Source organism: Otolemur garnettii, unplaced genomic scaffold (genome assembly GCF_000181295.1).
Source record: "Otolemur garnettii isolate 467f Iridium unplaced genomic scaffold, OtoGar3 scaffold00099, whole genome shotgun sequence".
NCBI classification, from domain to species: Eukaryota; Metazoa; Chordata; class Mammalia; order Primates; family Galagidae; genus Otolemur; species Otolemur garnettii.
Window position 1 is genome coordinate 526,872 of NW_003852494.1, and position 12,556 is coordinate 539,427.

Genomic DNA, 12,556 nt, shown 5'->3' on the forward strand with positions numbered 1-12,556 from the left:
AAAAAAAAAAAAGAATTTGTTCCCTTAAGCCTCAGTGATTCCTGAGTGTCCCTGGCAGATGAACAATCAGGCCTCAGGACTGGAAACACCTGGAACATGTCTGCCTGCAACCTTGTCTGAGGAAAAACAGACACATTATTCACCTTCACAATACCACAATACCTTGTGAATTTAGCTGCAATTGCCTCATCCCCCTCCACAACCACCCCCATCCCTCCACCTGCCCGCCCTTTAAATTCAGCTACCCAATAGACCTCAAGGGCAGTATTCTTTCTTTCTTTATTTGGGATGCCATGTCATTCTCTTGCTTTTTTTTCTCCCTCTTTCCCCATCTTCCCTTCTCTCACTCCTTCTTCTCTGATTTCTTCTCTCTCTCTTATCTCTCCCCTCTCCACTCTCTTCCCTTTCTCTAATATACAATAAACTTATACTTTATGTGGCTTAGTACACGTAGCTCAGTGGTTAGGGTGCTGACCACATGCACCAGGGCTGGCGGGTTTGAACCCAGCCCAGGCCTGCTAAACAACAATGACAACAACAACAACAACAAAATACCAGGCGTTGTGTTGGGCACCTGTACTCCCAGCTACTTGGAAGGCTGAGGCAAGAGAACTGCTTAAGCCCAAGAGTTTGAGGTTGCTGTGAGCTGTGACGCCATAGCTCTCTACTGAGCAACACAGTAAGACTCTGTCTCAACAAACAAACAAACAAACAAAAATATACATACATATACATAACAATAAACTTATACTTTTATATTCTAATCGTGGCCTAGAGAAATTCTTCTCTTGTCCCTTGAGCAGCTAAACGTTTCTAAACCTATCACTATGATTGTCTCTATTTGACAGATGAGGAAATGGAGGCCTAGAGAAGTGAAATGATTTCACTAAGGTCACGCAGTGTGACTTGAACCCAAGTCAGCCCAACTGTAGAACTTTCTGCCTTCATTTGGGGCAAAGGGTAGGTAAGACTGCCAGGCATCCTGTACATTTAGAAAGGTCCTGGGTTGACTTTGTCAGGACACTTGAAATGTCCTATAGTTTGTGTGCAATTTACGATGTAAAACTATTTTAAATTTGCAGAAGAACTTTATGGACAGCCTGTATTTAGCTTTTCAATAAATCACGCATTTTCAGTAGCTAGAGATATCTTTCAAATTTAATCAGTCGTTTTGAATTTGCCAAATCTGGCAACTCCAGCCGGAGAGAGCTTAGACTCCAAGCCTACAACTTCAGTTGAGTGGCCCGCCCGGGGCCCCAGGGCTTTTTCCAGGCGAATCCATGGCCTGTTCTTTCTTACCTTTGGAACCGCAAGGAGCTTTCAGGGTTCGAAGTCTTCTTTTCTCGGACAGGGCACCGGGGAGTAGTGAACCAGTCGCGGTTCCTTTAAGAGTGTTTTCGGGAGCGGACTCACGGGGGCGTGGCGAATCCGGGGGCGTACCGAGTAGGGGCCGGCCAATCCCGGGTCGGCAAGAACGCAGGGGCCGGCCGGGTGGGAAGGGTTAAAGGGGTGCTCCCGCTGATGGACGACTGTCCTGCTGTCCCCGCCTCCTTGCGTCCAAGCCAGCGCTCTCCCGCGGCTGCGCCCGCTTGGCCGCCCCGGGAGACAAAGCGCCGCGGCCACGGAGCGGGTGGGTCCGGGGCCATGGCCCGGCCGCCCCCCGGCCCTGCGCCTCCAGTGCCGCCGCCGCCCTAGGCTTGCACAGCTAGGTAAGGCCGCCCTGGCGGGGGAACCTGTGGATGGACCTCCGAGGGGACGCAGGACTGGGGTCGGGTCGCCGTGGGCCTCGGGGAGCCCCGACCGCCTGGAGAGCACGCTGCTGGGCATCTGCCCATCAGAGATTACTCGCCAGTAGCAGTTTCCCCAGTGTCGGGGTGAACTTGGCTGATGACCTCCCAGACCCTGAAAGGGGCATCCGCCGCTGGAGGGGGCACCCTGCGGACCAGCCCTCTGCTGGGACCCCCATTCTGCCGTTGACCGCTCCATCTGCGGCTCTGGCTTCCTTGACGGAACTCAAGAGCGCTCCTACGCAGGACACACAAAGGGACAGAGGGCAGCTAGGAGCAGGGCCACACCTGGAGGATTAGCCTCTGCAATGGGCAAGGGGGTGCCTGTGCTGGAGGAGGAGGACGTTCTGGAGCCCTGTGGTCCTTGATGGGGCGGAGCTGGGCAGGAGGCTCTTCAGTGTTCTTGGCACACGTTTTGCAGCCTGTGCCTGCCACACCCACGCCCACTGCTGGGGGACGCTCAGGGTAGCTAGATTCAACCCCAGAAGCTGCCGTTCTCACTTTTGTCCTTGAAGTGAGTGCCAAAAGGCCATGCCTCGGTTCCCCCAGTCTGGGTTTTTGCAGAGTAACTTTTCAGGATTAATTGATTCAACCCTTCCCAGAAGGATGGATATTAAAGTTCCCATTTTATAGATAAGGCGATGAAAACCTCGACTCACAGCAGCTAATACTTGTAAAATGCCTTTCCTATACTTTGCCAGCAGTTTTTCCTTAATTTATTTAGCTCACTGAAACTTTTCCATGGCCTCACTTAACAGATGAGGCACCTGAAGCTTGGAAAATGAAATGACTTGCCCAAGGACCTCCAGCCTGGACTGGTGGATGCAAGAACTTGGCCCTGGGAGCAGAGGGGAGCCAGGCTTTCTCCAGTCTCCTGCCTGGTCATAGGCTGTTGAATCAGCAGCAGCGCCCATAGTGGACTCTGAACTTCTTGGAAAACAGCATGGGGAGATAAGCCAGGGACCAAGCCTTCCCTCTAGACTGGAGCCTGGGCCCCTGCAGCTTCCTGCCCTCCTTTTTCTTGCTGGCTGGAGGTGGCAGGGGCTAGGAGCAGAAAAGGGTCTTGTTTGGCCTGGTGACCTTGGACCAGTATGGCCCCATCTGGGCGGTGGGGAGGGCTGCTGAACATGAGGGAAGTTGCTCTTCCTTAGATCTTAATGGGGTGGAGAGACCCTCAAGTCAGTCCCCCATTGGGGTTATTTGCCCAGAGTATGTGATTCTGGGCATAGCACTGTGCTTTTGGGCCTCAGTTTCCACACGAATGGAAAGGGGAATAAACCCTTTGTTAGGGGGCTGTTGAGAGGTTTAAGAAGATAACATGGATTCATTTCATTCATTTTGCAGGTATTTGAGCACTTACTACAAGCCAGACACTGGAATTCAGATCAAAAAGACCCCTGCCCTCCTAGAGCAGGCAAAAGTGACCCAGATAATTAGAAAAGAAGACCCAGTTAAAAGAATAGGCGAGTGACTAGCGAGTCTCTTGCCAAGCTGAGAGGAAAGGATCAGACAGTAATGTGCCTGGTGTATTCAAGGAACTGAGAGGAGGCCAGCGTGGCTAATGCAGAGTGAGCAAGGAGGAAAGAGGTAGGTAGGGAAAGGGAAGTTGGAAGCCATGCAGAGGACTGAATTTTATGTTGAGAGAAGTGAGGAGCCATGGAAGGGTTTAGAGCAGAGGAGGGGCATTATTGGATCAAACAGTGGAGAGATTTCAGTGTGCCCAGGTGAGGGGCCGGGTGGAGGAGGCAAAGAGGCTATAGCCTGCCCAGCAGGTGGGGGCCAGGGGCCAGAATGGGAGTAGACAAGGTTGAGTACTGGTTTGGGAGAGGCTGGACGGGGATCAACTGGACTTGGTGATCAGGTGTGGGGGTGACAGGAAAACCAAGGGCCATTTGCTGAGATAGTACACACTGGAAAGGAGCATTTGGGGAGGCCAAGAAAAATGTAAGCAGCTGCCACTGTTGAGCATGTACCGTGTGCCCAGGCCCGTGCACTGTGCTTTCCATGTGGTCACTGTTTTACTACAACAATCCTGACTTAGGTGCTGTTATGATCTTATTTTACAGATGCAGAAACAGAGGCCCAGAGAGGCTAATAGTTTGCCCAGGATCACCCAGCCTGGACCTGTAGAGCTGTCATCTGAACCCAGAGAAGAGTGAGCTAAGAGCAGAGCTAGGCAGAGGGCAGGGAGGTGAGTAGTGGCCTAAGAAATAGGAGAGAAACAGGATGAGCAGGGCAGGTGATTCTTATGAGAAATGGGGCCAGGGTCCACGTGGGAATTGTTTGGGGGTGTGGTAGTAGAGAATTCATGAATAACATTTTGCAGGAAGAGAAACTGAGGCTCAGAAAGGGACAGCCCATGTCTGAGAGGCAAAGTAGGGGTTAAAACACCTTCAGATCAGGCTTTGACTCCACCACTAGGTCAGGACAAACTGATCTCAGTTTCTAGATTATAGCTCATGTTGCCTCTTCCAGGAAGCCTCCCCTGATGGCTTAAGTGGATGATATGAGGTGGCAAGGAAACTGAGGATTTGGCTGAGAGTAATTGCCTCTTCCACTATAGATCAGGAGTGGTCAGTTGCTCTGAGGAGAGCCACCACCCAGATCTCATTCCTCTGGAGCCCAAGTAAGGTACCACCCTGGGATAGGAATGAACATTAATTAAGTACTTACTGCATTCTAGGGACTTTATATAGTTTTTTTTTTTTTGAGACAGAGTCTTAGTCACCCTGGGTAGAATGCCATGGTGTCAGTTTACAGCAATCTCAAACTTGGGCTTGAACAATCCTTTTGCCTCAGCCTCCCAAATAGCTAGTTAGGTGCCCACCACTATGGCTGGCTAGTTTTTCTATATATTTTTTTTTTTTTTTTTTGACACAGAGCCTTAAGCTGTCCCCCTGGGTAGAGTGCCGTGGCATTACAGTTCACAGCAACCTCCAACTCTTGGGCTCAAGCGAGTCTCCTGCCTCCGCCTCCCAAGTAGCTGGGACCACAGGCGCCGGCCACAACGCCCGGCTATTTTTTGGTTGCAGCCGTCATTGTTGTTTGGCGGGTCCGGGCTGGGGATTCGAATCCGCCACCTTAGGTGTACGTGGCTGGCGCCTTAGCCAGTTGAGCTATAGGCGCCGAGCCTAGTTTTTCTATTTTTAGTAGAGATGGAGGTCTTGCTTTGTTCAGGCTGGTCTCTAAGTTCAAGCAGTCTACTTGCCTTGGCCTCCCAGAGTGGTAGGATTATAGGTGTGAGCCACCATGCCTATGCTTCATTTCGTAGAATATATACCTACCATCCTATGCAGGATGAGGTTGTGTAGTGGGGGCATGAGGTGGGACCTCAAAATGGCCATGGAAAACTTCAAAGGGAGCTATCGTCAGTCTGGAGACCACCTCCTGATAAGTCCTACCTGGTCAGTGTTGCCCCCCCATCAAGTACCTACCCCTTGGGGAGGGTGGATGAAATTACTGTGGCCAGTGCACAGATGGTATTAGAACCATCTGTGTTGTCCATGATAGTCCCTGCTCCTTGTCTATAAGTCAGCCTAGCCCTGGGCTTGCATCTTCAGTCAGATTATTTCATAACAGTTGCCTCTGCCTCTCTGTGTTCCTCTCTTCTCCCCTGCTTCTTTCTGCTTTAGCCCTATTGGCCTCCTGGCCAGTTCTCCAGCATACCTACAGCTTCTCACCCCAGGGCCTTTGCACCTGCTGTTCCTGCTGCCTGGCATACCCTTCCCCAGCTGGCCCCCATGCCTCCCTCGCTCACTTCCCCTTGCTCACATATCATCTTCCCCGACCACCCTGTTAAATCAATTCCCTTCCTGTCCCCAACACTCCCAACTCCCTTCCTTGTCTTATTTTTTCCCATAGCACATAAGACCATCTGGCAGACATTTTATCTGTTTGTTAATTGTCTTTCTCTTCACCCCTTGCCACTAGTGTGTGGGAACCATGAGGGTAGGGACCCTGTCCCTCTTGTTTATTGCCATATGCCTAGTCCTAGAACAATGTCTGGCATGGAATAGGTACTTGCTTAATAAGTATTTCATTAATGAAATAAGTCCCTGAAACTCTCTGAAGGAGGTTCTGTTTGTGTCCTTATTTCATGGGTGGACAAACCAAGGCTGAGTCACAAACTCAGGGCTAGAAACTGGAGGGACTATGAAGGTCAACTGGTCTTGTTCTTGGGATGATGGAAACGGCCATCAAGGCTGTTGACCAAGGCTCTAGAAATGAGGCTTGGGTTTGAATTTAAGCCTTGCCCAACTCACTTTGTGACTTTGGGTGAGAACCGAACCTCTCTGTGCCTCTCTATGCCTCTCTGTTTCCTCATCTGTCAAATGGGAGCAATGCTAGTCCCTGTCACTGAAGGTTTGCTACAAGATCAAAAGAGTTAATATATAATACATAAAATGTCTGGCACACCGCAGGAATTCCCAACATTATTTTGGGGGTATAGGACAGCAGGAGGGTTATGAAGTTGGTTTGGGGGGCCAGTAAGAGCTGGGTTCAAGTCCTGTCCCTGCTCCTTAGGAGCTGTGTGAGCTTAGGCAGGCTGCTTCTACTCTGTGAGCCTCAGTTTCCTCATGTGTGAAGTGGGGATGTTGAATACTACAGCAGCTGAGGGTGGTGGCCAGGTTACTATGAGGTGCTGGGTGACCTGCTGTCGGTGGCCTTATGAATAACAACTGCTCTGGTGGGGGGTTAGGCCCCAGACCCCCATCCAGGCCCCCAGCTTGCCGCCATGAAGCTGAACGAACGCAGCCTGGCCTTCTACGCCACTTGCGATGCGCCTGTGGACAACGCGGGCTTCCTGTACAAGAAGGGCGGGCGGCACGCTGCCTACCACCGTCGCTGGTTCGTGCTGCGCGGCAACATGCTCTTCTACTTTGAGGACGCGGCCAGCCGCGAGCCGGTGGGCGTCATCATCCTGGAGGGCTGCACCGTGGAGCTGGTGGAGGCCGCCGAGGAGTTTGCCTTCGCAGTGCGCTTTGCGGGGACCCGGGCCCGCACCTATGTGCTGGCGGCTGAGAGCCAGGCCGCCATGGAGGGCTGGGTGAAGGCTCTGTCGCGGGCCAGCTTTGACTACCTGCGGCTGGTGGTGCGCGAGCTAGAGCAGCAGCTGGCAGCCGTGCGCGCTGGGGCCTGCCCGCCCCCGCCGCTGCCCCGCCGGCCCAGTGCCCTCCCGCCCAAGGAGAATGGCTGTGCTGTGTGGAGCACCGAGGCCCCAGTGGCCTCTGCTGCACTGTCTGGCTCCGAGCCCCCGCCCCCACCACCCCGTCGCCGGGCCTCTGCGCCCCATGGGCCTCTAGACGCTGCCCCCTTCGCTCAACTGCACGAGTGGTATGGCCAGGAGATCCGGGCACTGCGCAGTCGGTGGCTCACCAGCCGGGCCCAGCCTGATCGGTGCCAGGGCCTGTCCTGGGCCACCGAAGGTCACTAAGGCTCCTGCCTTACGGGAACACAAGCCCCAGGCCTTGCTCTGACTACGGGCTTGGTTCTGAGATCACGGTGATCAAGGCCAGCCCTGCAGGCTCTAAGTGCCTGGTTACTAGTTCTCAAGTGCTGAGAACATGCTGGATTCTGAGTGAGCCCACTGGGGCCATCGTGTCTGACTCTAAGCAAAATCTAGGCCACGGCTGAGCCTCCTGAAGCTTGTGGTCTCCAGAAAACTCCAGCCACAGGGCTGGTGGGAACTACCCAGCAGGGGCCTCTTGCTGGCAACAGGCTTCACTGGGCTCAGATGGTCCCTGGGACCTGATGACAAATCACAGCCTGAAAGGCAAGCCAGTGTCTGGTCAGCACCTGGTGGCTCCCAACTGGGCCCTAGACATGGACAGAGGGGCTTGGCCATGGTTCACCACACCAGCGCCTGATTTTGCTCTGGAGTGGCCAGGTCAGCCTGCAGGTTTCAAGGCTTCCAGAAGCACCAGGTGCAGAAGGCAGCTCAGGGGGCTGAGAACAGGGAAGCAGGTGTGACCGGTAGGGTGAGATCACCTGGTCCCCAGGGCTCTTGGCCAGGGGCGGGCTGAGGGGAGGACTTTGCCCCGGCCTTTTGCCAGGCCTTGAGTTGGTGCTGCTGGCATGGCAGTGGCTTCTTGGCCTTGGGCCCTGTTTGTCTCTGGTGGCCTTCACCTGGCTCTCCTGACACTCCTTGAATGCCTCCTTTAGTCTTGTTCCCCCAGGGAGCCAGCTCTTCTGCCCTAAACCTTGGGCGGGGTCCCTCAGGAGCTACTTGACCTCCAGTCCTGGGCTGGGCAGTTGTGGCCTGAGCTGACTTTCCAGCAGGTTCATCCAGGGAGGGAAGGCCACAGCTGACTCACTGCCCAGGAAGGGCCCAGGTGCTGACCTGGTGGCAGAGAAAAAGCAGCTACAAAGCTGTATTTGGCTTCCAGCCCCCTTTCCTCTAGCGCTAGACAGCCACCCTCTTCAGAGCTCAGCTCAGGGGGATTCAGGGTCCCAGCTGGCCTGAAGCTGATGGCTGGGTTACCCTTCTCACCACAGTGCCCACTATTCACCCAGGAAGAACCTGGGGCTTCAGCCTTCAGTTTGGGTCATGTTTACAGTCCTCGGGGCCCTACATGGGGATCTCCCAAGGACACTTTAATCCCACCTTTATTTCCCTGAAGTCTGCCTTTTGGTGACGGACAAAGTCCTGCTGCCCCTTCTTTCTGTCTTTGGAGACTCTGGGGTTTGGGGACAGATGGCAGGGCAGAGCAGGGGGTACCTGTCAGTAATCGAGGCCTGTCCAGCTCACTGCTGGCTTGGTGGGCTGGGGCTTCAGCTGGAATTTTATTTTTAAACACCTAGGGTATATATATTTTCTGGCAACAAAGCTTTTGTTTCCTGTTGGCTGGTAGGAAGGGATGGGGGCCCTGGCTCTGAGATAGGCTAGGGTGGAGGGGCAGCAGGCACTGTCCTGGGGGAGAGGGGTAGCCTTGGCTGGAGAAGCACAGCTTGGAGAGGCCAAGGTATCTTGAGAGGGGATCTCACCTGATCCTCCCTCTGGCAGGTGCATCTGGGGTCTTGGTACGTTTTCCCCTTCCTTGCCTTCCAGAATCTTGAGGGGTGTGGGTGAGGGTGGTGGCTCTTGTCCACAGATTTTGGAGGAGTATTAGGGGCTGCCCAGAGCCCATATTCTGGTAGACTCATCAGGTGGGGTGAAGTGTGAAACCCAGTACTGATGTAGGTTTACAAACTCTTAAGGTACCGGGGTCCTGGTCTCCTGGGAGACAGTGGTGGGTAACGTTTCCACTACTAAAGCACAAGATGAGGTCAGGGTGCCTCCAGGCTTGGGTAGGAAAAGAGACATCAGGTGGCCTGTGAGGGGGATGCAAGAGCTAAAATAAAAGTGTGTTGAGTACTGGCTGATTGTGTCATTTCCCCCATTTTCCCCCATCAAAATTCTCAGTCAATTTGCCTGGCACAGCCCAGGGCAGGTCCCATAGAAACATGACTAGTGTGTGGTCCCCCATGCCAGATGTTCTGTCAGGCATATTCTCACAACCTCTTCAGAGAGGTCCTGGACCCATTTTACAGATGAAGAAAGAGAGGCTCAGGGTATTGAAATTTGCCAAGGTCACACAGCTGGACAATATCAGAGCAGCAATGTCAACTCTGGAATCCTATGGTATGACAGGGCCTTCAGGAGGAACATGAGGGAAAATGGAGCACAGAATTTTGTAGAGTGAGAACGGAGAGGAAAGATGAAGATTTGAATGTTAACTGTGGCTGACACCTGAGAATTGGGAGGGAAGTTAGTAGTAACTGCAATAGTCAAATCCTGGCTCTGTTCACTGTCCAGTTCATGGAGGCTGGTTGGGAGCCCAGAGTGAATTTAGAGATCACAGAGAAAAAAAAAAAAGATCCTGTGATTGATTACTAATGTCTTCCAGGAGCACCTGGTGGGTGGTAGCAGTGCTTATTTAAAGTACCTGCCCTCTCAGACTGATGGAGTCAGTTTGCTGGGCTAACGGGGCTCACAAATGGGTAGGAGCTGACCCAAGGTGGCCCAACATGAGGGACTTTGTCCTAGGTCTTCCTAATGTAGACTTAGAACTTGGGTTACAGGTCTCCCCAATTAGTCTGTAAAAAATGCACATTTAGGGCTCGGCACCTGTGGCTCAAGCGGCTAAGGCGCCAGCCACATACACCTAAGGTGGTGGGTTCGAATCCCCAGCCCGGGCCCGCCAAACAACAATGATGGCTGCAACCAAAAAATGGCCAGGCGTTGTGGTGGGCGCCTGTAGTCCCAGCTACTTGGGAGGCTGAGGCAGGAGACTCGCTTGAGCCCAGGAGTTGGAGGTTGCTGTGAGCGTGATGCCATGGCACACCACCCAGGGGGATAGCTTGAGGCTCCGTCTCAAAAAAAAAAAAAAATGCAAATTTAGGAAGACGTGGCTGAGGATGGGCAACCTACAGTCCCCATGTTCAAGTTCAAGAAATGAAAAACATTAAGGCCAGGGAATCATGCCACTTGGGAGCATCCAGTGTATGCTGAGTAATTCTTCCATCTCTCATGGGACCATAGCTGACAGATGGGGGCTGCGGAAGTGGCTCCTCACACAGGCTGAGTCAGGGTGCTGCCTGTGGCATTCATGACCACAGCCACCACAAGGCATGGAGCACAGAGGGAGGAAAATAGAGAGACAGCTCCACGGAGATGCTCTTCCCTGCAGTAATGTTTCTATTGAGCCTGCTGAAGGGTGGAGAGGTAGAAAAGTCGGTCAATACCAAAATGTTGTACATCCACCTGCTAATATGTCAGTTTTTGCACTTGACCCAGTGGAGGAGTTCAGAGCACACGTCTAGGGAGGATATGAATGTAGTCAGAGGAATATTCTAAGAAGCCACTCATGGTAGAGGGTGACTCTCAAGGGGGTTACTCAGGCCAGAGTTTATGGCTGGTTGCCCAACATCCATCCATTCTAAGTAGTCAGATTCAGTCAGTTTTGCTGTTACAGATTTGTAGGGAATGAGTTAACTTTAGCTGCCAAAGAATGGCTGTGTGGCCCAATTTTGGCTAGTGAAGTGTGAGAATGGTCTTCCTGCTTCTAAAAAGAGACCAAATAAAGAGGTCTTCATTGTTCTCTTGCGAAAGGGGCAGGAGGAGTTGTCTGTGATGGCTGGAGTTCCAGCAGCCATTTTGTGATCATGAAATAGACCACTCTAAAGAAAACGCCCCCTGCCAAGTTCGGTACACACTTGAGGGTGGCTCCAAGTAACCAACTACCCAGAGCTCTCAAGCTTGGTAGCTTGGCTAATGCTTGGGTAGCTGGCTTGGGGTGCAGGCTGGGGCCACATGGAGACATGGTATTCTTTTTTTTTTTTTTTGAGAAAGAATCTCACTCTATTGCCCTTGGTAGAATGCTGTGGCATCACAGCTCACAGAAACCTCAAACTCTTGGGCTTAACTGATTGCCTTGCCTCAGCCTCCCAAGTAGCTGGTACTATAGGCATCTGTCACAATGCTCAGCTATTTTTTTTGTTGTTATCCTTGTGTTTAGCAGGACTAGGCCAGGTTCAAACCCATCAGCCCCAGTGCATGTGGCCAGTGCCCTAACCACTGTGCTAGGGACATGATATTCTTTCAATATTTGTTCACTCAGAAGAGGAGAGATGGATGACTTCAAAAAGATGAGAAGCAGTGGCTCCTCTACTGTTCCAGGGAACCCTTGTGTGCTGTTGGTGGGGATGTAAAATGGTACAGTTGCTATGGAAAATAGTATGGTGATTACTCACACAGTTAAAAATAGAATTACCATATGATGCAGCAATTATACTTCTGGTATACATCCAAAAGAATTAGAGGCAGTATCTCAAAGAGATGTTGGCATACCGATGTTCATAGCAGCATTATTCATAATAGCTAGAACTTGGAAGTAACCTGGGTGTCCATCAATGAATGGATGGATAATCAAAATGAGGTGCCTGTGGCTCAGTGGGTAGGGCGCCAGCCCCATATACTGAGGGTGGCAGGTTTGAACCTGGCCCAGGCCAAACTGCAACAACAACAACAAAATAGCTGGGCATTATGGCGGGTGCCTGTAGTCCCAGATACTCAGGAGGCTTAGGCAAGAGAATCGCCTAAGCCCAGGAGTTTGAGTTTGCTGTGAGCTGTGACACCATGACATTCTACTGAGGGCAATAGAGTGAGACTCTGTCTCAAAAAAAAAAAAAAAATGTGGTCTATCATCCAATGGAATATTATTCATCCTTAAAAAGGATGGAGGTTGGGTGCAATGGCTCATGACTGTAATTTCAGCCCTCAGGGAGCCTGTGGTGGGTGGGTGGGAGCCTGAGGTGCTTGAGGCCAGGGGTCTGAGATTAGCTTAGGCAATGTGGTGAGACCCTGTCTCTACAAAAAAAATTTTTTTGCCCACTTTCTTGCCCTCAGTAGAGTGCTATGGCATCACAGCTTACAGCAACCTCCAGCTCCTGGGCTTAGGCGATTCTCCTGCCTCAGCTGGGACTACAGGTGCCTGCCACAACACCTGGCTATTTTTTTGTTGCAGTTTGGCCAGGGCTGGGTTTGAACCCACCACCCTCAGTATATGGGGCTGGCACCCTACTCACTGAGCAACAGGCACCGCCCTCTACAAAAAAATTTTTTTTTAAAAAGGAATGAAATTATGACACATGCTGCAACATGGATGAACCTTGAAGCCATCATGCTAAGTGAAAAAAGTCACAAAAAGACAAATACAGTAGAACCTCTATTAAGCTGACCACCCAAGGGACTGTAACAAACTGGTCAACCGGGGGAAGTGGTTAACATA

General features: G+C 51.9%; 1 protein-coding gene across 1 annotated transcript; it reads left to right on the forward strand.

Annotated features, from left to right (window-relative positions):
• The first annotated feature begins 3,874 nt into the window (after positions 1 to 3,874).
• On the forward strand, positions 3,875 to 9,141 carry FAM109A (family with sequence similarity 109 member A). The gene is made up of 2 exons (XM_023516879.1): positions 3,875 to 3,978; positions 6,487 to 9,141. The coding sequence occupies exon 2, from the start codon at positions 6,523 to 6,525 to the stop codon at positions 7,219 to 7,221; it is 699 nt and encodes a 232-aa protein (XP_023372647.1). The 5' UTR covers positions 3,875 to 3,978; positions 6,487 to 6,522; the 3' UTR covers positions 7,222 to 9,141.
• Positions 9,142 to 12,556: the final 3,415 nt, after the last annotated feature.

Bases quoted from the DNA above. Each gene is read 5' to 3' on its own strand.
- FAM109A (XM_023516879.1), top strand. From the start codon at position 6,523: ATGAAGCTGAACGAACGCAGCCTGGCCTTCTACGCCACTTGCGATGCG.